This window comes from Notolepis coatsorum (assembly GCF_963971535.1).
Source record: "Notolepis coatsorum genome assembly, chromosome: 11".
NCBI lineage: Eukaryota > Metazoa > Chordata > Actinopteri > Aulopiformes > Paralepididae > Notolepis > Notolepis coatsorum.
In genome coordinates this window covers 131,513,194-131,537,782 of record NC_140175.1, presented here as the reverse complement: position 1 = coordinate 131,537,782, position 24,589 = coordinate 131,513,194, and the positions used below count along the sequence as shown (strand labels likewise).

At 45.0% G+C, this 24,589-nt stretch overlaps 1 protein-coding gene across 1 annotated transcript in view; it reads left to right on the top strand.

The window, feature by feature from the left end:
• Window positions 1-24,589, top strand: part of ntm (neurotrimin) — a gene marked incomplete at its 5' end in the record, with an annotated part of 633,919 nt that overhangs the window by 532,557 nt on the left and 76,773 nt on the right. The window contains one exon of the mRNA XM_084325079.1: window positions 13,429-13,563. Coding sequence (XP_084181205.1) covers window positions 13,429-13,563 — 135 coding nt within the window. The remainder of the gene's footprint in view (window positions 1-13,428; window positions 13,564-24,589) is intronic.

Below are 24,589 nucleotides of genomic sequence, written 5' to 3'. Positions count from 1 at the left end.
AGCCAGAGATACCTGCAACTCATTGAGCGCTGCTGACAATGCACCATCTGATATGAGTGGGTGGCCCGATCTATCCACTGCCGGGTCACTAACTAGGTTGAGATCACCTCCTAAATAAATATGGTCTGCCGCAAAATGAGATAATGCCACACTCAATTTGGATAGAAATTCGGCCTGACCAATATTGGGTGCATAGACATTTACTAACGTGCATTTAGTATTTTGTAAAAAACCTGATAGAATGATAAACCTGCCATCCTTGTCAATCATTTTTTGAGATAGTCTAAACGTCAGTCGTTTTGCTATTAAAATACTGACGCCCCTAGATGCCCCGGTACCTGGTGCTGAGTAGGCCTGGCCTACCCATCTCTGTCTCAACTTAATAGAGTCCTCATCCTTCAAATGTGTCTCCTGCAACATCGCAACATCACAGTCCAGGGATTTCAAATGACTAATGACTTTATATCTCTTTGTTTTATTTGAAACCCCGTTTACATTCCAACTAATCATGTTAATTGTGGCCATCAAAAATTATATTGCGCTTTAGCTTGTTGAAAAGGTTGGATAAAAAGGAAAATACTGAATATATGTTGAAGTTATCAATGGTCTGCACCAACAAGAGGAAATACACACAAAACACATAACAAACCATACAAGAAGTGCCAATAAAAGGGCACACACATAATATAAGGGAGATAGAACCTGTGTCCATCCCCTGTCCGTGAACAAACTGATACACACAGTTATCCGCACGCAGTGATCAGACCATGTCCTTAATTAAATGCATCCGAAATTATTACTATAGGGGCAGTGCAATACATAACCTCAGAAAACAAAATAATATATATATACCTACATATACACATACACATATATATATATACATATATATATATATATACATACACATACATACACACAAACCAAAAAAAAATGTATTATAATAATAAACAGTATAATGAAAGAGGCTGCCCTTAATGTTCATTGCATACCTTGCACGGGATCTTGCTCAAGTCATCACCCACACTAAATAACTCAGTTGTCATGTCTACTGTCAACTGTCAACTGTCAGTGAGTGGTGGGCGTGTCATACCTCTATGCTCTGTCCATTAACCAAAAATATTAGGAAGCTTGATCTTCAATCCTTTCGCTGCATCCGTGGGGTTATTATAGATGCATGTTTCGCGGTCGATGGTGACTATCAGCCTCGCAGGGTACAGTATACCATTACGGACATCCGCGTCCCACAATTTCTTCTTGATGTCGGTATAACCGGCGCGCTGCTTTTTAATTTCCACGGGTAGATCCTGGAATGCGTGAAGCGGCCTTCCTCCCCATGTCAGCTTCTTTTTCTTCCCCGCGGCTCTCAAGATGTCCTGCCTGTCGTTCCATCTCAGCAGCCGTATAATGTACGGGCGAGGAGGTGCCGATGGGTCTGGTCTGGGTCGGAGAGTCCGATGGTGCCTTTCTACCTCTGGTACCTGGTCAGTGTCCTTTAAATCCAGGATGTATCTCAGAATGCCATTAATCATATTATTCGGGTCACCGGCTTCCTCTCCCTCTTTCAGGCCGACCAATACGATGTTATTTCTCTTGCTCTGCGCTTCCATGTAGGTTAATTTGGTTTTCAAGTAGTCCACGTCTCCCGTCAGGTCTTTCAAAGTTTTGCCGTCTACGGCCATCTGGTCTTCTACCGCTCCAATACGGTTCTCCGCGTTGGATATTCTTTGCAGAATAGCCCGTGTGTCCTTCTTTACTCCGTTGATCGATTCACTGAGCTCATCAAACCTTAGCTGGAATGAATCTTTGATGATAGATACCTCCGCAATTAGGTGCGACGCCCAAGCAGGGGTGTCTTTGTCTGACATAATTTGTTTGGCAGAACGCCAATCGATTTCACGTTTTTTAGACAACAGTCTTGTCTCTGCACGGTTGCCAGGACGTGTCATTCACACATCTAGTGTATTGAAACCTTTTCCTGAAGTTGCGCGGATTTTTCTTTCTTTAGAGGTGAAATAATAACTTAATTGGTCTGTCACTTACGAGAGCGAACTACCGTGCCATACCGCCGTAGTCACGTGACATCACAGCTGCGTTCATAACCCCACACATCTGGAGACACCGTAGCAGACTGTATGTACGCCGCGCGGCGCCTGTGGATTAACTGCCAACTGTATCTGGCCGGGGGACGGAACGCCTTGGCATTATGGGAAGGTGCTACAGTGTTATAGTTATAGGGGGGGGGGTGCACACTAGGGATGTGCATCTCCTCACTGAGGCCCATGCGATGCGCATCTCGATACGGTGCCAACGATACGATACATTAACGATACATTTGAAGCACCGGGCGATGCAATGTGATACGATTCACCCCCTGTTGAGATACGATACGATTTGATTCAACATAATGCGATTCGGGGCGATACGATGCGATTCAACACGATGCAAAATAATGATACAATTTTATGGTATGACAGAGGATTTGGTTGTATTCCTTATATGCAGCTTATATTATTATGAAAAATAAAAGAATCTACTGTAAGACAATTTATATAAAAACTCTTGGGTGCCTAAGAAGACTTTTGCATAAACTGTCTTTTCTATCCACTTTAGCTAAAAACACACGAGAGAGAGAGAGAGAGAGAGAGAGAGAGAGAGAGAGAGAGAGAGAGAGAGAGAGAGAGAGAGATAGAGATAGAGAGAGAGAGAGAGAGAGAGAGAGAGAGAGAGAGAGAGAGAGAGAGAGAGAGAGAGAGAGAGAGAGAGAGAGAGAGAGAGAGACCGCAGCGACACACATCTAGACAGGAACACAGAAAAGTGTCAGGCACAGCCTCAAAGGCTGTTGTTCTCAGTTCAGCACTAGTGAGGGATGGGGTTCTTAACTCCGGTATGTTTGTTTACATCGTCCTTGGAGTTGATGAGCCACGGAGCCACCGAGCCGTCGACTGGGAGCGAGGGTGTTTGGAGAGATGGAACTCAACCCATTCATTCATCTGCAGTAAACTGAGGCTTTGCTTGTCTGCCTTATTGTTGCCTCTTGTACAGGTCTGTGTTGTAAGACATGTTGTTCTCAGTAACCGACCTGTATCTGACCTCAGGTCTGTGTTGTAAGACATGTTGTTCTCAGTAACCGACCTGTATCTGACCTCAGGTCTGTGTTGTAAGACATGTTGTTCTCAGTAACAGACCTGTATCTGACCTCAGGTCTGTGTTGTAAGACATGTTGTTCTCAGTAACAGACCTGTATCTGACCTCAGGTCTGTGTTGTAAGACATGTTGTTCTCAGTAACAGACCTGTATCTGACCTTAATTAATTACACAGCAAATTATCGCGTTATGAAAATTAACTCAAAATTAATTACAAAAAATAAAAATAAACATTTTTTTTTTTTATCTCATTCATTCCATAAGAATGTAGAATACACATTTAAAGACTTTTTTTTTAATATGGTCCATTTGCATGTTCTTGGTATCTGATTCTAGGGACATCTATGGATCTCAGGGAATGTATTGTGTCAGAAATACTGTGGGCTAGATCCACAGAGAATGGATTGCACGGTGCAAGTTGCACCCTTACTTACAATTCATTATGAATTGAAAATGGGGGACCCTGATGTAAACAAGACGAAAGTCTTTCTCTGGTCTGCATCCCCTTAACAATTGTGTGTATTGAGCCGTACTGTATTGTACCCATTCTGCAATCTGTTAATAACATTTTCATTCAATCAATAAATCTGCGCGGTGATTGATTGAATGAACATTTTATTTTGAGTAAATTGTAATGAACCAAATGAGAATATCAATAATTTTTTTTTATCTTTGACTGTGAATAACACCATGCTCAAATTGACCAGACCTGAAAAATTTAAGCAAATTAATAGATGAAAGATGATTAAACAGAAGGTTTGTAGATACAGTACTGAATTCTGCCATCCGGACACATGCAATTTGAAATATGATTATAGAATATAGAATATCAGTCATAAAATGGTTATGCGATTAAAATGTGATTAATTAGATTAATTAATTACAAATCCTGTAATTAATTAGATTAATTGTTTTAATCGCCTGACAGCACTACATTTTATTTTTGTTAGCTTGTTTTGTCTATTTTAATTGTGTCTATCTCTCTTTTTAAATGTGTTATGCCAATTCCTTCCTGGTCATTGCACTAACCCACTGTCGGTCTGGGGAGGGTGGAGACTACCACATGTCTCCTCTGCCAATCTGGGGAGGGTGGAGACTACCACATGTCTCCTCTGCCAATCTGGGGAGGGTGGAGACTACCACATGTCTCCTCTGCCAATCTGGGGAGGGTGGAGACTACCACATGTCTCCTCTGCCAATCTGGGGAGGGTGGAGACTACCACGTGTCTCCTCTGCCAATCTGGGGAGGGTGGAGACTACCACATGTCTCCTCTGCCAATCTGGGGAGGGTGGAGACTACCACATGTCTCCTCTGCCAATCTGGGGAGGGTGGAGACTACCACGTGAGAAGTTGATCGTCAGGCATCATGTGAGAAGGTGATGGTCAGCATCATGTGAGAAGGTGATGGTCAGCATCATGTGAGAAGGTGATGGTCAGCATCATGTGAGAAGGTGATCGTCAGGCATCATGTGAGAAGGTGATGGTCATCATGTGAGAAGGTGATGGTCATCATGTGAGAAGGTGATGGTCAGCATCATGTGAGAAGGTGATGGTCAGCATCATGTGAGAAGGTGATGGTCATCATGTGAGAAGGTGATGGTCAGCATCATGTGAGAAGGTGATGGTCATCATGTGAGAAGGTGATGGTCAGCATCATGTGAGAAGGTGATGGTCAGCATCATGTGAGAAGGTGATGGTCAGGCATCATGTGAGAAGGTGATGGTCAGCATCATGTGAGAAGGTGATGGTCATCATGTGAGAAGGTGATGGTCAGCATCATGTGAGAAGGTGATGGTCATCATGTGAGAAGGTGATGGTCAGCATCATGTGAGAAGGTGATGGTCAGCATCATGTGAGAAGGTGATGGTCATCATGTGAGAAGGTGATGGTCATCATGTGAGAAGGTGATGGTCAGCATCATGTGAGAAGGTGATGGTCATCATGTGAGAAGGTGATGGTCAGCATCATGTGAGAAGGTGATGGTCAGCATCATGTGAGAAGGTGATGGTCATCATGTGAGAAGGTGATGGTCATCATGTGAGAAGGTGATGGTCAGCATCATGTGAGAAGGTGATGATCAGCATCATGTGAGAAGGTGATGGTCATCATGTGAGAAGGTGATGGTCAGCATCATGTGAGAAGGTGATGGTCATCATGTGAGAAGGTGATGGTCATCATGTGAGAAGGTGATGGTCAGCATCATGTGAGAAGGTGATGGTCAGCATCATGTGAGAAGGTGATGGTCAGCATCATGTGAGAAGGTGATGGTCAGCATCATGTGAGAAGGTGATGGTCATAATGTGAGAAGGTGATCGTCAGGCATCATGTGAGAAGGTGATGGTCATCATGTGAGAAGGTGATGGTCAGCATCATGTGAGAAGGTGATGGTCAGCATCATGTGAGAAGGTGATGGTCATCATGTGAGAAGGTGATGGTCAGCATCATGTGAGAAGGTGATGGTCAGCATCATGTGAGAAGGTGATGGTCAGCATCATGTGAGAAGGTGATGGTCAGCATCATGTGAGAAGGTGATGGTCAGCATCATGTGAGAAGGTGATGGTCATCATGTGAGAAGGTGATGGTCAGCATCATGTGAGAAGGTGATGGTCAGCATCATGTGAGAAGGTGATGGTCATCATGTGAGAAGGTGATGGTCAGGCATCATGTGAGAAGGTGATGGTCAGCATCATGTGAGAAGGTGATGGTCATCATGTGAGAAGGTGATGGTCAGCATCATGTGAGAAGGTGATGGTCAGCATCATGTGAGAAGGTGATGGTCATCATCATGTGAGAAGGTGATGGTCATCATGTGAGAAGGTGATGGTCAGCATCATGTGAGAAGGTGATGGTCAGCATCATGTGAGAAGGTGATGGTCAGCATCATGTGAGAAGGTGATGGTCAGCATCATGTGAGAAGGTGATGGTCATCATGTGAGAAGGTGATGGTCAGCATCATGTGAGAAGGTGATGGTCAGCATCATGTGAGAAGGTGATGGTCATCATGTGAGAAGGTGATGGTCAGCATCATGTGAGAAGGTGATGGTCAGCATCATGTGAGAAGGTGATGGTCATCATCATGTGAGAAGGTGATGGTCATCATGTGAGAAGGTGATGGTCAGCATCATGTGAGAAGGTGATGGTCATCATGTGAGAAGGTGATGGTCAGCATCATGTGAGAAGGTGATGGTCATCATGTGAGAAGGTGATCCTCAGGCATCATGTGAGAAGGTGATGGTCAGCATGTGAGAAGGTGATGGTCAGCATCATGTGAGAAGGTGATGGTCAGCATCATGTGAGAAGGTGATGGTCATCATGTGAGAAGGTGATCGTCAGGCATCATGTGAGAAGGTGACATCATCACCAAAGTGCAGCATGAGGTGTTTGTACTGGTCGCGTGTTGCTTAATGACAGCGGAAGAGTGCAAGGGGCGCTTCCGCATTCTTCGCAGCGCATGCGCATGAGGTCCTCGCTTAGTTCAGAAGCCCCATTCAACACGGTGAATCCCAAACTCTAAACTCCGTTAAGCTCCAGAGAGAGAGGCTGAAAACCGCCAGTTCTTGCCCGACGGATGGGAGCCGAATCGGGATCCCAGTTTTCTGATGAATAGCCCCAAAACATGGAGGTCGCGATTCGCGAACGGCGACGGCTTCGCTGACCAGAGCTCTCTCAGATTCAAAATTGCAGCCTGGAACATACATGTTTCGGAACCAATGTGTAACTAGACAGTTACAATATAACATTTATATTAATTAACCCAGTTAATGCCTTAAGAGAAAGAGTCTGGTGGTCAATTACTACGGAAATGTTGTGTCTTACTAATAATAACTAATTCCGCGGTCAATATAAGTCTCTGTGATACTTTCTGAATATGATTTGGGAATGGGCAGGGTTATATTAGAAGAAAGACAGTGTAAACAATATAATTAACTCTGAATATAATAATGACGAAAAATAAACAGGATACACAACACAACAAGGTGCACTACCCTACCCTGTTTACTTTTCGTCATTATTATATTCAGAGTTAATCATATTGTTTACACTGTCTTTCTTCTAATATAACCCTGCCCATTCCCAAATCATATTCAGAAAGTATCACAGAGACTTATATTGACCGCGGAATTAGTTATTATTAGTAAGACACAACATTTCCGTAGTAATTGACCACCATGAGGCTCCCCCAGGTGCTCTAAATACATGTTAAGATATTCAAAATCGTCACAGGCACAGCAGTATAGTTTGTTTATACTTCAGAAGTGATGTACAGTGACGACTGAATCTGGTAGTTGGTTGTTAAAAACGCGAAATAACATAATAACGTTACGCTTTCTAGTTCAGTCAGCTAGTTTGTTTATACTTCAGAAGTGATGTACAGTGACGAGTGAATCTGCCTCGCGCATTTCATAATCATTCAGAAGTGATGTACAGTGACTGCCTCGCGCATTTCATAATCATTCAGAAGTGAATCTGCCTCGCGCATTTCATAATCATTCAGAAGTGAATCTGCCTCGCGCATTTCATAATCATTCAGAAGTTTATCTGCCTCGCGCATTTCATAATCATTCAGAAGTGATGTACAGTGACTGCCTCGCGCATTTCATAATCATTCAGAAGTGAATCTGCCTCGCGCATTTCATAATCATTCAGAAGTGAATCTGCCTCGCGCATTTCATAATCATTCAGAAGTGAATCTGCCTCGCGCATTTCATAATCATTCAGAAGTGATGTACAGTGATATTAGAAGAAAGACAGTGTAAACAATATAATTAACTCTGAATATAATAATGACGAAAAGTAAACAGGGTAGGGTAGTGCACCTTGTTGTGTTGTGTATCCTGTTTATTTTTCGTCATTATTATATTCAGAGTTAATTATATTGTTTACACTGTCTTTCTTCTAATATAACCCTGCCCATTCCCAAATCATATTCAGAAAGTATCACAGAGACTTATATTGACAGCGGAATTAGTTATTATTAGTAAGACACAACATTTCCGTAGTAATTGACCACCAGACTCTTTCTCTTAAGGCATTAACTGGGTTAATTAATATAAATGTTATATTGTAACTGTCTAGTTACACATTGGTTCCGAAACATGTATGTTCCAGGCTGCAATTTTGAATCTGAGAGAGCTCTGGTCAGCGAAGCCGTCGCCGTTCGCGAATCGCGACCTCCATGTTTTGGGGCTATTCATCAGAAAACTGGGATCCCGATTCGGCTCCCATCCGTCGGGCAAGAACTGGCGGTTTTCAGCCTCTCTCTCTGGAGCTTAACGGAGTTTCGAGTTTGGGATTCACCGTGTTGAATGGGGCGTCTGAACTAAGCGAGGACCTCATGCGCATGCGCGGCGAAGAATGCGGAAGCGCCCTTGCACTCTTCCGCTGTCATTAAGCAACACGCGTACTGATCAGTCTCATCATCATCATCTCTCTCTGCATGCAGACCCACATGGTGCACGTACAGTACAGACCCACATGGTGCACGTACAGTACAGACCCACATGGTGCACGTACAGTAGCAGCCTCTGCTTCAGGGTCCGGCTGCTCCCCCTGCTGGCCGTGTGCAGGACTGCGTCATCCACCAGGCGTGCCAGCCACGGCGTGAATATTTTCCCTAACGGAGTTGCACTTCCACGTTCGGTTTGCGCGATCCAATTGGCCACTGACGTTTCTGGTCATGTGACATGTTCGCCCAATCGCATGACGAGCTGTGTCTTTGCCTATTTCCGCCTCGAACAGCAGCAAACTACCTAACGCCTAGTTTATCACTGGTTAAGCTTAGGCGACTCTTTCGAAGTTGGTTAAGGTTAGAGTTTGGTATCAGGGCTGGTGTTCTATCGCCCTGCTCTAAAGATAAACTCTAAGCATAACCAACTTCGAAAGAGTCGCCTAAGCTTAACCAGTGATAGAAACAGGCGTCACACGATTGGCGCAGATGTCACACACCCAGAAACGTCAGTGGCCAATCAGATCGTGCAAACCGAACGCGGAAGTGCAACTCCGTTAGGGAAAATATATTCACGCGCCGCGGGGGCCCGGAGTCACAGAGGGCCCCGGGTTCACGTGTAGATTAATCTCATCATCACTATGATTTTATCCGTAGTGAGCCGCAGTATACTGTTTAAAGTACAAGGGCGCCGGTTTGGTCACATGTTTGTTATGAAATAGCCTTAGATATGCGCATTCCAGAGGTGGTTTCTGAAGTCCCTTCCTGGGGCAGCAGGCCCCCCTGGGCCCCCTGTAGATATCGGTGCCCTGAGGGACAGGGGAGCCCATAGCACTTCCTGGCACCCAGGGCCCCCTAGTGGCGGAATCCGGCCATGGCTCAGGAAAAAGACTAATCAGCCCAAAGGGTTCAGCAGGACCGCTGTGCTGTTTTGTTGTTGTTGTTGTTGTTGTTGTTGTTGTTGTTGTTGTTGTTGTTGTTGTTGTTGTTGTTGTTGTTGTTGTTGTTGTTGTACCAAATGTTCCTAGTCACGACGTTCCCACCGCAGCGTGTGAGAGTTCCTGTGTCTCTTTCTGTAGCATCACCGTCTACTTTCCGTCCTGCCCTCTTCACCTTTTGAACGAGTTGGGTAGAGTTTTCTCAGAAGATAAAACCCATTAAGACAATTATATTCTATTCACTCTGACCTTAAGCCGAGAGAGTGTGAATAATATGAAAGAACAGTCTGTTCTCACTTCTGACCTGATATTACGCTGAGTGTCAACATTTTAGTTGGTTAGACTCGATAGGTGATAAGAAAGAAAGGAGAGGGTGATATAACGAATGGTCATGTTGTGCCAGGGAGAGAGAGGACATCCAGCACGCTTCTTCCTCGGTGTTCAGCTCACACAGAGGGGACCCCAGAGCAACCTACTTGTAACCATTTTGCTGTTTATGCCAATAAACCTGTGTTCTAAAGAGAATACCGGGAGCCTGTGTGTCGTATACTCGGTGTGAAAAGTACTCAGAAATTATACTTGAGTGAAAGTATGGGTACCGTCTCAAAATCGTACTCGAGTAAAAGTCAGAGTATCTGGCTAAAAACACACTTGAGTAAAAGTCAAAAGTACTAAAAAGTAAAAGTAAAAACTTTTTTTCTGAATGTCTATTCTTCTAATAGCAGGTGTTAAATCAAAGATCCCCACTTTCTAGTCTTGCACAAGGACCAATCAGCATGGGTGTGGGCGGGTTCATTTTCCATTGATGGGGATTTGATTGGCTGTTTTTAAATAAAGCGCGGCCGCAGGATTAATAACGTTAACGTTAGTTCGGCCAGAGAAACAAATATATAAATTAAAATGGTTATACCTGCGAGATTTGTACTTTGTACGTCTGCATTTGAAATGTAAGGAATAAAAAGTATGTTTTTTTTCTCTGAAATGTAATTGAGTAAAAGTACACAAACCTAATAATACTCGAGTAAAGTACAAATCCCCCAAAACAGTACTTAAGTATTGTAACGAAGTACAATTACTCAAGTACTTTACACCCCTGCGTATATATTGTATCTCAAGCGGAGATTTCATTCAAGTGACTCTTCCTGCAGCGTCCAACGTAGAGTCCTCTCCCGAAGGAAGACGGGATAAGTGACATTAATTAAAAGTCAACCAAATCTGACAACCTCCAAATAGTACAAATATCAAGAAAATCCGCATTGAATTTAATTTATTTGAACGATCCCAATATTGATTCTTAAAATCCCAAGATCGATCGTCAGATATCAAATATTATTCATAATGTATACCGTTCTGTGGCCAAATAATAAACCATAACCATATAAATGAACCCTTAAGTTGTTTTAGTGAAGTAAATAGACATTTGCCATGTTATTATGACAGTGAGTAAAAATGGCCTATAGGAAATTCTGCTACCTGATATTACAACCACAGTTGTAATATTTTTAAATACTCTCCTCTCCAAAGTATATTCTCCTCTCCAAAGCACTCCTGCAACACCATCTGAACGTTGTTTTGCAAGTAGAAATAGATCCGGGTCTTGCGAGGTTAAATCGAAGACTTTTATTTATGCAAAGCAGCATCTCTATGACCGCCGACGTCACCGACTCATCAGTAGCTCACTGGCGGTTAGCCGCTCTGCTGCCCCCTGGCGGCACCTCAGGGGTACTGCGCTTCACATCTACGACCGTCTCGTTTTCCTCGCGTCGAGTCTCTGCTGAGCGACTACCTGTCTGTCTGTCTCTCTCCTCCCAGCTGACCTGTCTGTCTCTCTCCTCCCAGCTGACCTGTCTGTCTCTCTCCTCCCAGCTGACCTGTCTGTCTCTCTCCTCCCAGCTGACCTGTCTGTCTCTCTCCTCCCAGCTGACCTGTCTGTCTCTCTCCTCCCAGCTGACCTGTCTGTCTGTATCTCTCCTCCCAGCTGACCTGTCTCTCTCTCCTCCCAGCTGACCTGTCTGTCTATATCCTCCCAGCTGACCTGTCTGTCTCTCTCCTCCCAGCTGACCTGTCTGTCTGTCTCTCTCCTCCCAGCTGACCTGTCTCTCTCTCTCCTCCCAGCTGACCTGTCTGTCTCTCTCCTCCCAGCTGACCTGTCTGTCTGTCTCCTCCCAGCTGACCTGTCTGTCTGTCTCTCCTCCCAGCTGACCTGTCTGTCTCTATCCTCCCAGCTGACCTGTCTGTCTCTCTCCTCCCAGCTGACCTGTCTGTCTGTCTCTCTCCTCCCAGCTGACCTGTCTGTCTGTCTCTCTCCTCCCAGCTGACCTGTCTGTCTGTATCTCTCCTCCCAGCTGACCTGTCTCTCTCTCCTCCCAGCTGACCTGTCTGTCTCTCTCCTCCCAGCTGACCTGTCTCTCTCTCCTCCCAGCTGACCTGTCTGTCTCTCTCCTCCCAGCTGACCTGTCTGTCTGTCTCTCTCCTCCCAGCTGACCTGTCTCTCTCTCTCCTCCCAGCTGACCTGTATGTCTCTCTCCTCCCAGCTGACCTGTCTGTCTGTCTCCTCCCAGCTGACCTGTCTGTCTCTCCTCCCAGCTGACCTGTCTGTCTGTCTCTCTCCTCCCAGCTGACCTGTCTGTCTCTCTCCTCCCAGCTGACCTGTCTGTATGTCTCTCTCCTCCCAGCTGACCTGTCTGTCTCTCTCCTCCCAGCTGACCTGTCTGTCTCTCTCCTCCCAGCTGACCTGTCTGTCTCTCTCCTCCCAGCTGACCTGTCTGTCTGTCTCTCTCCTCCCAGCTGACCTGTCTGTCTCTCTCCTCCCAGCTGACCTGTCTGTCTGTCTCTCCTCCCAGCTGACCTGTCTGTCTCTCTCCTCCCAGCTGACCTGTCTGTCTGTCGCTCTCCTCCCAGCTGACCTGTCTGTCTCTCTCCTCCCAGCTGACCTGTCTGTCTCTCTCCTCCCAGCTGACCTGTCTGTCTCTCTCCTCCCAGCTGACCTGTCTGTCTCTCCTCCCAGCTGACCTGTCTCTCTCTCCTCCCAGCTGACCTGTCTGTCTCTCTCCTCCCAGCTGACCTGTCTGTCTGTCTCTCTCCTCCCAGCTGACCTGTCTGTCTGTCTCTCTCCTCCCAGCTGACCTGTCTGTCTCTCTCCTCCCAGCTTACCTGTCTGTCTCTCTCCTCCCAGCTGACCTGTCTCTCTCTCTCCTCCCAGCTGACCTGTCTGTCTCTCTCCTCCCAGCTGACCTGTCTGTCTCTCTCCTCCCAGCTGACCTGTCTGTCTCTCTCCTCCCAGCTGACCTGTCTGTCTCTCTCCTCCCAGCTGACCTGTCTGTCTCTCTCCTCCCAGCTGACCTGTCTGTCTGTCTCTCTCCTCCCAGCTGAGCTGTCTGTCTGTCTCTCTCCTCCCAGCTGACCTGTCTGTCTGTATCTCTCCTCCCAGCTGACCTGTCTGTCTCTCTCCTCCCAGCTGACCTGTCTGTCTCTCTCCTCCCAGCTGACCTGTCTGTCTGTCTCTCCTCCCAGCTGACCTGTCTGTCTCTCTCCTCCCAGCTGACCTGTCTGTCTGTCTATCTCCTCCCAGCTGACCGGTCTGTCTGTCTCTCTCCTCCCAGCTGACCTGTCTGTCTCTCTCCTCCCAGCTGACCTGTCTGTCTCTCTCCTCCCAGCTGACCTGTCTGTCTGTCTCTCTCCTCCCAGCTGACCTGTCTGTCTGTCTCTCTCCTCCCAGCTGACCTGTCTGTCTCTCTACTCCCAGCTGACCTGTCTGTCTGTCTCTCTCCTCCCAGCTGACCTGTCTGTCTGTCTCTCTCCTCCCAGCTGACCTGTCTGTCTCTCTCCTCCCAGCTGACCTGTCTGTCTGTCTCTCTCCTCCCAGCTGACCTGTCTGTCTGTCTCTCTCCTCCCAGCTGACCTGTCTGTCTCTCTGGACGAGGAGTACCTGGAGATCGCCTCCATCACCCGACAGAAAGCCGGGCCGTACGAATGCACAGCCGTCAACGAGATCGACACGGACGTCCAGACCATAAACGTTATCGTCAACTGTGAGTTATATCTTTCTTTTTTAATACTTTCTTAAGAAGGAGGAGGAGGGGTTGGGTGGGGGGGGGGGTTCTTTATGTGCTTCATGTTTGTTTGTAGATGGTACCATCATGGCCTCAGGGCGAGAATAATGTGCTTTGTGTTGTTTTTAACTCATTGACTTAGGTAAATTATTAGGTAAAGAGAGAGAGATTCCCCATATTCCATTGCAGTTTGCACGGCCTCCTCAGCGTGCCTCTCTGCGGACCTATATATTTTATGCATAGCGTGGATGGTGATGATGATGATGGTAGAAACCGCTGTGGCGCATACAGTTGAATGCTGGTATTACACTCATTGAGGGACACGAAGAAGTCAAGTCCGATGGGATTTGGGAATCTCAAATACAAATCGGGATTGGAATAAAAAATGCATTTATATTAAACAATACAGAATATACATGTATGGGCCTTTTAAGTCAGTGATAAAAGTGTCTTTCAAGGATAAGTGAGCTCCTGCACTGATTATTATAGTTCAATATTCAATATTTGATCACCAAAACCCCCCAAAAAGCATAAAAAGGGGGCCCCCCGCCCGAAAAGGGCCCTTTAAAATCGCACTTGCGCGCTACGCGCGCTCGGTTAATATATACACACAAGTGTAGTGCCCTTTTCAGCCTTTGAGCACCTGCCCCTCTAAAGTCCTGTGCACGTCCCTGAATGCTACAGTACATAGTATAATGGATGACAAAATAAAACACATTGTACAAGAGCAAAAAAAAGTAATGATCCTCATCCATCATTCACAAGCGGCCCGATGACGTCTCAACACAGGGCAGGACATCAGACGTAAAGAGAGGTTTTCAGTCTGAATCTGTGTTTCATTTAAAAGAGTGTCCTTATTTTATAAAACGTGATTGTGATTTACTGATGTGCGGTACACACAACACAACACAGCGGGGAAATATCTTCGTAACACACAAAAAAAACTAAAACAAACGTGAGATGCGTAGGGAATAAGGGCTTCGAATACTGCCCATGTGCAACGGATGTCTAGGTAGCTCAGTGTATCTCGTTAGCCCTGATCGATCAATAGGTCCCTTATGCTACCTTCACATATACCGTACAGCATCGGCGTATTTAGACCACTATCAGTAGGGCACGTGCCCTACTGATGATCATCTGTGCCCCACTGATTAATTTTTTTTTTTTTTTTTTTTTTTTTTTAATGTTTTTTATTTCCCCTTTTTTAACATGATCAAATAATTATTATAATATTTTTTACTTCACTTTGAAATATTATAGTGAAATATTTTGCAATGTTGTCGCATTTATCTTGTTGAAATCCTCCCAACAGGCTCTTTTTTGTAAGTTGACTGGTTTGCACACCAATAATACAGTGCAATAATAGAATAGTAGAATAGATAAAAAAAATAGAATGGCCAGAGTAAAATAGTGCTACAGTACAATCAACAGCGGGGTGTATTAGAAGGCTATGGTGAAGAGGTACGTTTTTAGCTTATTTCTGAAAATATTAAGAGATCTAGCTTCCCTAATGTCCATAGGTAGTGTGTTCCATAACTTTGGTGCATAGTTAGCAAAGGCTGCATCCCTGATTTTCTTTAGACTGTGGCTTGGAACCTTCAATAGTAGATGATCGCAATGTTTATACTTTGTATATAAGGAGGAGGACCTTGAAATCAATTCTAAATGTTACCGGAAGCCAGTGTAGGTTATTTACTTGTAACTTTGGGTTTGATCCAAGGAGTAAGTTGCCCCATATTGCTCTGTAACATTTCTCTTTTTGTTATAGGACCGACTAGGAGGATTTCAGTTTTGCCCTCATTTAATTTTAGGAAGTTGTTCGTCATCCATTTGTTTATTGCTAAGAGACAGGCGGAAATGGAGTTTATAGCTGTGTGATCATTTGGTTCAGCGGAGATGTACAATTGTGTGTAATCTGCGTAACTATGGAAACATACATTGTGCTTTCTAATGATGTCTCCTCAATGTTCAATGTTCAATGCAATGTTCAATGCAAGTAAAGCACTTTAAACTTTAAGTATGACTAAATGCTTTCTTGACTATATATAGTAACTGTTCCAAAATGCATAGATTTCTATGTATTTTAGGGGTTTGGGGGGCTAGCTCCCCAAAATAATTAAATAACATAACCCTAACCTAACCCTAAAACCGAAATAAAGTTAAAAAAAAAAATAGTTACAAAATCCACCCATTTTCGCCCACAAACCCGTCAAAATCGGCCAAATTTTTTTTCATAGTTTTTGGTGCCCTTCTGTGCCCTACTGGAGTGCTGGGTCTAGATACGCCCCTGCCGTACAGGTGCATCTCAGTATATTAGAATATCGAAGAAAAGTTCATTTATTTCAGTAATTCAATTAAATAAGTGAAAATCATAAATTATATAGATTGATTACACACAGAGTGAAATATTGCAAGCCTTTATTTCTTAAAATGTTGAGGAGTATGGCTTACAGCTAATGAAAACCCAAAATTCAGTATCTGAGAAAATTTTTATATCAATACAAATATATATATATATATATATATATATATATATATATATATATATATATATATATATATATATATATATATATATATATATATATATATATATATATATATTACAGAAATGTCAGCCTACTGAAAAGTATATGCACTCAATACATTTATGTTTAGTCAATTAGCTGACACTTTTATCCAAAGCGACTTACAAGTTATTTACGACAGGAAGGGTACAACTCTTTCAGCTGAGTAACAGTTCATCAAACAGCGCTGAAAGGAGTCCCAGGAGGTAGAGCGGTCATCTTTCGTAATCAGAAGATTGGCGGTTCGATTCCGGCTCCTCCCAGCAGCGTGTCAAAGTGTCCTTGAGCAAGGCACTTTAACTGATCCCAAGGAGGAGCAGGTTGGCACCTTGCATGCTTGTCGTTGTGTGAGTGTGTGAGTGAATGGGTGAATGTGAGGCTTTGTATAAAAGCTCTATATAAATGCAGTTCATTTAATTATTTCTTTCATAGGCATTTCACTACCAAACTTCTGGTAAAATGTCAAGAATAAATCAATCAAATAAACCATTATATGAGGCGAGTTGAAAATTTCATCACTGGGTCTTGTCCCTTTTTCATGATTGTGTCTGTAATACAAGCCACTAAATGGGCATTACAAAGCACAACCCGATGCCCAATGATTGGTCCTATTGGTGCCACCCATAGTAGCAGATGAAACACACAACAAACCTGTTCATTAAAAAAAAAGCACGGTCGGCCGTCCATACCGACACAATTGCCAGTGTCAGCGGGGGGGAAACCCGGTGAGGGTGGGTCCTGGTCGTTGTAAACAGCGACTCCTACAGGTCGGTCGGGGCGCCTGCACAGCAAGGGAAGGATCTAGGAGAGGTAGTTTGACCTTCCACACGTTACTCTCCCCCAGTGAGAGTCCGCGCTGCCAGGTGAAAAGAAGCGGTGGGCTGGGTACACATGTGTCGGAGGAAGACCGACGGTAGGGGGTAGAGTGCGCAACGACCAGGAAGGGGGGATTGGGAATTGGCATAATGACTAACATTGGGATGGGGAGAAAAATGGAAAAAGAAGGGGGGAAAAAGATTTTTCTTTTTTTAAAAGTACATCCAAATATGTACGGTAGCAAAACAAGGAGAGACAAGGGACAAGCACAGTATGCCTCAGCGCTTCACCTATTTATTTTGGCCACGTTTTGTTTGATCGCCAAAATAAATGGGTGAAACTGAGGCGCTGGCCTTGTCCCTTTTTCTCACAGTTGGTGAGTGATAACCGTACATCATCCAACCTTTGTTTAACCAGTAATAAAAACCCATCGAGACCGAGGTCTCTTCTTCAAGGGTGATCTGGCCAAGAAGGCGAGCACGAATTATGACAATATACATACAGTAGACTATCATACAACCAAAGTTTTAAATGAAAAATAAAATTCAGCTTAATAAAATACAGAGGTCAGAGGTAAAGTAGAAAAGTGCTACAGATCAAAGCAGGAGCAGCAGGTGGCGAGGATTTCAGATTCTTATTATAATCCTTTCACTGCCACACGACAGAGGGTTAACCCTTTACTATCACACAACCGACGGCGATGCTCCATCATTAGCACCATCCGCGGAGCTAATGATGCTAATGCTGGAGCATCGCCGTCGGTTGAAAGGGTTAACCGGCTGTCGTGTGGCAGTGAAAGCGCATCCAGGTGCTGAATCTGAGATTGGGGGAGTTTTGAATCAATTCACGCTTGGAACTGATGTACAGTAAGTACCATGGCAGTTTACCAAGAACAGCCTTACATATGAAAACACACCGGTGCTGTGACCTGCATGGAGCCACCAGCACATTTCCAGAGCAGGCTTCCTTCTGGGAAGTCTAACTCGTCCGCTGGGACTTGTTAATTGTAAGCATTTGACGCCTGCTTTGATGTGATAATAATATGTACATTTGTATCATTAATATTCAAAGTCAATTTGAATTAGAATTTACCCCATTTCATACGTATGTGTGTGTGTGTGTGTGTGTGTGTGTGTGTGTGTGTGTGTGTGTGTGTGTGTGTGTGTGTGTGTGTGTGTGTGTGTGTGTGTGTGTGTGTGTGTGTGTGTGTGTGTGTGTGTGTGTGTGTGTGTGTGTGTGTGTGTGTGTGTGTGTGTGTGTGTGTGTGTGTGTAGTTATGCTGTTCTGATTAAAGGTTGTGTTAAAGTGGTATGTGGTCCAGTTATGCTGCTCAGATTAAAGGTTGTGTTAAAGTGGTATGTGGTCCAGTTATGCTGCTCAGATTAAAGGTGATGTTAAAGTGGTGTGTGGTCCAGTTATGCTGCTCTGATTAAAGGTTATGTTAAAGTGGTATGTGGTCCAGTTATGCTGCTCAGATTAAAGGTTGTGTTAAAGTGGTATGTGGTCCAGTTATGCTGCTCTGATTAAAGGTTGTGTTAAAGTGGTATGTGGTCCAGTTATGCTGCTCTGATTAAAGGTTATGTTAAAGTGGTATGTGGTCCAGTTATGCTGCTCAGATTAAAGGTTGTGTTAAAGTGGTATGTGGTCCAGTTATGCTGCTCTGATTAAAGGTTATGTTAAAGTGGTATGTGGTCCAGTTATGCTGCTCTGATTAAAGGTTATGTTAAAGTGGTATGTGGTCCAGTTATGCTGCTCTGATTAAAGGTTATGTTAAAGTGGTATGTGGTCCAGTTATGCTGCTCTGATTAAATGTTATGTTAAAGTGGTATGTGGTCCAGTTATGCTGCTCTGATTAAAGGTTATGTTAAAGTGGTATGTGGTCCAGTTATGCTGCTCTGATTAAATGTTATGTTAAAGTGGTATGTGATCCAATTATGCTGCTCTGATTAAAGGTTATGTTAAAGTGGTATGTGGTCCAGTTATGCTGCTCTGATTAAAGGTTATGTTAAAGTGGTATGTGGTCCAGTTATGCTGCTCTGATTAAAGGTTATGTTAAAGTGGTATGTGGTCCAGTTATGCTGCTCTGATTAAAGGTTGTGTTAAAGTGGTATGTGGTCCAGTTATGCTGCTCCGATTACATCTTGAAGTGGGCAGGCTTCAAATGTGAAAGTATATAACCTTCATACATTTTTATTTTGTATATATTATGTTTTCTATGCAATATCCTTTTCGTCAAAGTAACTAGTAACTGATGGGTTCAGATAAATGTAGTGGAATAAAAAATATATACAATATAATAATACAATAATAATACAATATTTCCCTTGTGTAAAAGTATAAAGTTGCCTAAAATTAAAATACTCACATAAAGTACAAGCAGCTCGAAATTGTACTTAAGTACAAATACTTAGTTACTTTCCACCACTGATAATATCAGACATGTTTACCCTTTCCCCAGGCAGAGTCGCTTACTGTGTGTCTCCTACTATATGGGAGGGGCTAACCACACCGGTGATTATACTGGACCTCTCTAAACCTACTATAGGGGAGGGGCTAACCACACCGGTGATTATACTGGACCTCTCTAAACCTACTATATGGGAGGGGCTAACCACACCGGTGATTATACTGGACCTCTCTAAATCTACTCTAGGGGAGGGGCTAACCACACCGTGGATTATACTGGACCTCTCTAAATCTACTATAGGGGAGGGGCTAACCACACCAGTGATTATACTGGACCTCTCTAAATCTACTCTAGGGGAGGGGCTAACCACACCAGTGATTATACTGGACCTCTCTAAATCTACTATAGGGGAGGGGCTAACCACACCGGTGATTATATTGGACCTCTCTAAATCTACTATAGGGGAGGGGCTAACCACACCGGTGATTATACTGGACCTCTCTAAATCTACTATAGGGGAGGGGCTAACCACACCGGTGATTATACTGGACCTCTCTAAATCTACTATAGGGGAGGGGCTAACCACACCGCTCTAAATCTCAAAATGTATGAGAATCGTTTGAAAGTAGATGAAAGAGAAGTTGGTGATCTTGCGTGTGTCATAAAAATACTTGCGGGCAATTTCACAAAGAATGGATTGCGTGGCGTTAATAGCACCCTTAACTGCGTGTGATTGGCGCGCACAATGTGCTCCGTCTTTGCGAGCCATTCACTAAAGATATTGCACGGATGAGCTACTAGCGCAAACACGCCCCCATGCCCAGGTGTGCAATTTGCTCCTGATCTGCTCCAGCGCAGTTGGCTCGCGGAGCAGTTTGCACCTGGGAGCGCTGTTGGCAGATATCAGGAAGGGGAAGAAATAAACCCAAAATGAGGCGTAGACATAACAGTATTTGTCACTATTTGTATTTAGTTTATTTCGTATTGTATTTAGTTTATTTCGTAATCATGTATAGAGCTTGCTTAATTTGTATTTTCACGACACATTGCATCCTTTGTGTGAGGATTCGCCTGTTCCCTGGACCTTTTTTCCCTGTCTCCTCACCTCACCAGCCCCCACCCTTGTGAGAACTTTTCCCTGCCTTCTACTCTCCTTCACCAGCCCCCACCCTTGCGATGATTTACTCTCCTCTACTCTTCACCAGCCCCCACCCTTGGACTTTCTTGTTCAATTACCATCACGCAGCTGTCATAGTTTGTGATTAGCGCCCCTGAGGGCTTTATATACCTGGACCTCCCTTCCAGTCCTGGTCGGTCGTTCTGTATCTGTATCTGTGTTCATGGAGTTCTGTACGTTACCATTCTGTACGTCACCATCACCTGCCGCGTCTCCGGCGTGAGACGACGGCCCAGCCATCACCACCTGTCGCCGTTTACCTGGAGTGGGACGCCGTCTTCGCTCTCTAATTCTCTACGGGAGGTTTTCCAGTGTTCCCACTCCAGACGTCAAGGCGGCTCGCCATCGCTCCCGATTCCACGGGAGGAAGGCGTCTCTTCGTGATCCTCGTTCCTGGGGTGAGGCTCGTCGTCGCTCCCTAGTATTCCACGGGAGGACGGCGTGTTCCCATCCCGGTCCCCTGGGACCCCCTTTGTTCTGCGCTGCCCGTCTGAAGCATCCGAGGAGGAGGAGGAGGATCTCCGTGCCCGGCCCCCGCTGTCGGGGCCCCTGTCTCCGTGCCCGGCCCCCGCTGTCGGGCCCCTGTCCCCGTGCCAGGCCTCCGCCGTCGGGCCCCTGTCTCCGTGCCAGGCCCCCGCTGTCGGGCCCCTGTCCCCGTGCCAGGCCTCCGCCGTCGGGCCCCTGTCCCCGTGTCAGGCCTCCGCCGTCGGGCCCCTGTTCCCGTGCCAGGCCTCCGCCGTCGGAACCCTGTCCTCATCCCTGTAAGCAGCTCTGGCCCTCGCCCTGTCCAAGGCCTTAACCCTGTTCTCTGTCCCTGTCTCCAGCCCGCCTCTCGGGGCCTCTGTCCCTGTCCCCCTCTCCAGTGCCCCTGGTCCTGGTCCTGACCCTTAGCCCTGGCCCTTAGCCTTAGTCCCTTAGCCTGTTCGCCTCTTAAAGGCACAGTGCCGCATTTTCCATATTTCCTTGACTCTAGTGTTTTTGTGTTTTCCCTTAAAGGGACTGTGCCGCTTTTTGTTCTATAATAAATATTTGCCCTGTTTTGGCTTACTCTCATACCTGTCTTGTGTTGTGCGATTGGGGTCGGTTACAAACCATAACACTTTGTTTGTGTCACTATCTTTCATCATTGCATTTGTTTGTCATGTAAACAAATGCCAAATAAATTAGACTTCTTCCTATTTCTAAAAACATGTTTGTTTTCACTTGGTGGTACAATTGGAACGTAAGTGCAGTCAATAATAATAATAAACTTTATTTATATGGCACCTTTCATACAAGGATTTCAGTTCAAAGTGCTTTATATAATGAAGACATAATATAACAAGCAGCAAGAGCAAGGAATAACACAAATACAAATTGCAGCATGATGCAAAATCAAAATCTCGTTACAAAATCACTCAATCAATAGCACCGACAACATTGGGAAAGCCGACAACGTTAAATAACAATATTTAAATTATAAATAAGATTGCATGGGATCTCTGGGTGGCTGGCTCAATAGCATCCTTGATTTCATCGAGTAGATCAAGAATTGCTTGAGCTGGCAACCTGTGTCTCCGGATGATTTCGGTCTCGCCTAAATCAAAAAGTGATATTCTCGTTAGAACAGTGGCGGCTGGCCGATAGTGGGCGCTAAACAATAGTTTTTCATTCACAGGATTGACAGGAAGTCACTAGTAACTACCTCTCAGGCCGGGGCGACACATATAGCGCACAGCAGGGCGTGCACTGGTTTCATCGCTGTATCCTCGCAGCCAATCAAATAGGTCAACGCACGTAACGCACTGTGCGTTGAAATATGATGTAATATGATGGAAGCCGGGCGTGTTTTCAAGCGATCTCTATCATCTAAGCAAGCAGCGTCTATACTTTCCGTAGCCGCATTTCTCGGAGACGCTCTAGCCGCATTTCTTGGAGACGCTCTCTGATTGGCCGACGTCAGTTTCTACACTGGTTAAGTAGTTACTCTTCGAAGTTGGTTAAGGTTAGAGTTTGTCTTAGAGCAGGGCGATAGAACGCCAGGTAGTTTGCAGGCTGTTCGATGCTGTTGTGTTGTGGTGCCTAACCTGGCTAACAAGAAGCTATTTGGTTGCACTGGATGCAGTCTGGACAGTGGATATACATCGACAACAGTCTGGGACTGTGGGACAGACAGTGGACATATACACTTTATCAAGCCCTCCTGGACCACGTTTCAACTAAACAAAGTGAGTTAATGCGGTCTCTCGCTCTCTCTCTCTCTCTCTCTCTCTCTCTCTCTCTCTCTCTCTCTCTCTCTCTCTCTCTCTCTCTCTCTCTCTCTCTCTCTCTCTCTCTCGCTCTCTCTCTCTCTCGCTCTCTCTCGCTCTCTCTCGCTCTCTCTCTCTCTCTCGCTCTCTCTCTCTCGCTCTCTCAACACAGCGTGTTGTTGAACTATAACATTTAATTTCGCCGCGGGTATTGCATAATGGATGAATGAGAGCCAAAGCAATGAACATTGTGTCAATGTCCAATTATTTATGGACTTAACTTTATCTAAATATGTTCCTATTAGCTCCGGTCCACAAGCTAATTGTGGAAGGCCCTTGTAACCCCGCCCCTAGTTTGAATTGTCACAAACCCCGCCCTCATAAACTCTCTATGCTTGGAGTGCCACTGCCCCCCATGACCCCCACCCCTGATCACAGAGTACAAAATACTTTAACCCCCTCCTCCCCAGAGTGTGCTGCCAATGGCCAGACAGTACACTCCTCTTAGCCAAGCGTATTGATCCCTTTAAATGTTTTTGATCCATCCGTCTTGTCAATACATTTATATTGATCGTGCAGATCTGCCCACGTGCATAATTGATTGATCCGGTTCCACAACACAAGTCATTTGGGACCGGCGCGCCTGTCTGTACGAGCTGACTTGATCCGTATTCAAATTGACTGCGTGTGCACTGTGGAGTACATTTCAGTTAAAGGGACATTGCGGGAAATTAGCTTACCGTCTTCTCCAGAGTCAGGAAGAAGATCGATACCAATTTCCGCTCCGTGCGTTCAGTAGAAAGCTATCCAGCTGCAAGCTAGCTTAGCTTAGCACAAAATGCATGGAAGCGGATATGGACCACTAGCCTAGTTTAAAACTCCAGGAGAGGTGTTTTTGGCCCACAGCTAGGCTAGCTGGTCCGTATCCATTTCCATGCATTTGTGCTAAGCTAGGCCTGTCGGTGGTGGTGTAGTGGTTAAACACTGTCGCCTCACAGCAAGAAGGTCCAGGGTTCGATTCCCGCTTGGGGCCCAGGTTGCCGTGTTGCCAGGTACCCAGGTGGGGTATCTCCCGGGTCTTTCTGTGTGGAGTTTGCATGTTCTCTCTGTGCTCGCAAGGGTTTCCCCTCCAGAATATAAACCCAATGGAAAAACATGCAGGACAACAAGATCGCTAACGCTGTGGCGTCCTTGACGAAGACGGACAGGAGCACTTGGATTGGTCCCCTGGCGCGGCTCACGTTGCGCCTGTCTGCTCCCGGCTGCCCTTGTGGGGGAAGGACGACGGGATGGGTTAATCACAGAGACGAGTCGCATACATGCATCGCATGCGTGCCGATTAATGACCTCTGAGCAGGTCCTAAATTATTATTAGTATTATATTATTTATCCTGAGAACAGGTTTGATAAACTCCTACATTGAGGAACATGTAGTGTAATCCAGTCCTGAGAGCAGGTTTGATAAACTCCTATATATATATATAAGAAAGCGACGTTTTGTTCACAGCTGTTTAACCAGATTATCAACATGCACTTTAAAAGTGAATTCATCATCATTCCATGATTCCAGATGCCTAAATATTTATAACGCAAGCCTCTTTCAATGGCTGTGCCGAATAAAGTGCTAATCTGAAGGTTGCCACAATTGAGTTTCTTAACTTTGTGAATAGCATACATTTAGTTTCATCAGCATTTAACACAAGTTTGAGATCCAAAGTGCCTCTTGGAGAACATTCCCAAGCGGCTGGCTGAATAGATAAGAGAAGGTATGATAAGATAGTGAAGGCCATACTGTTTATTCTCCTCGGTC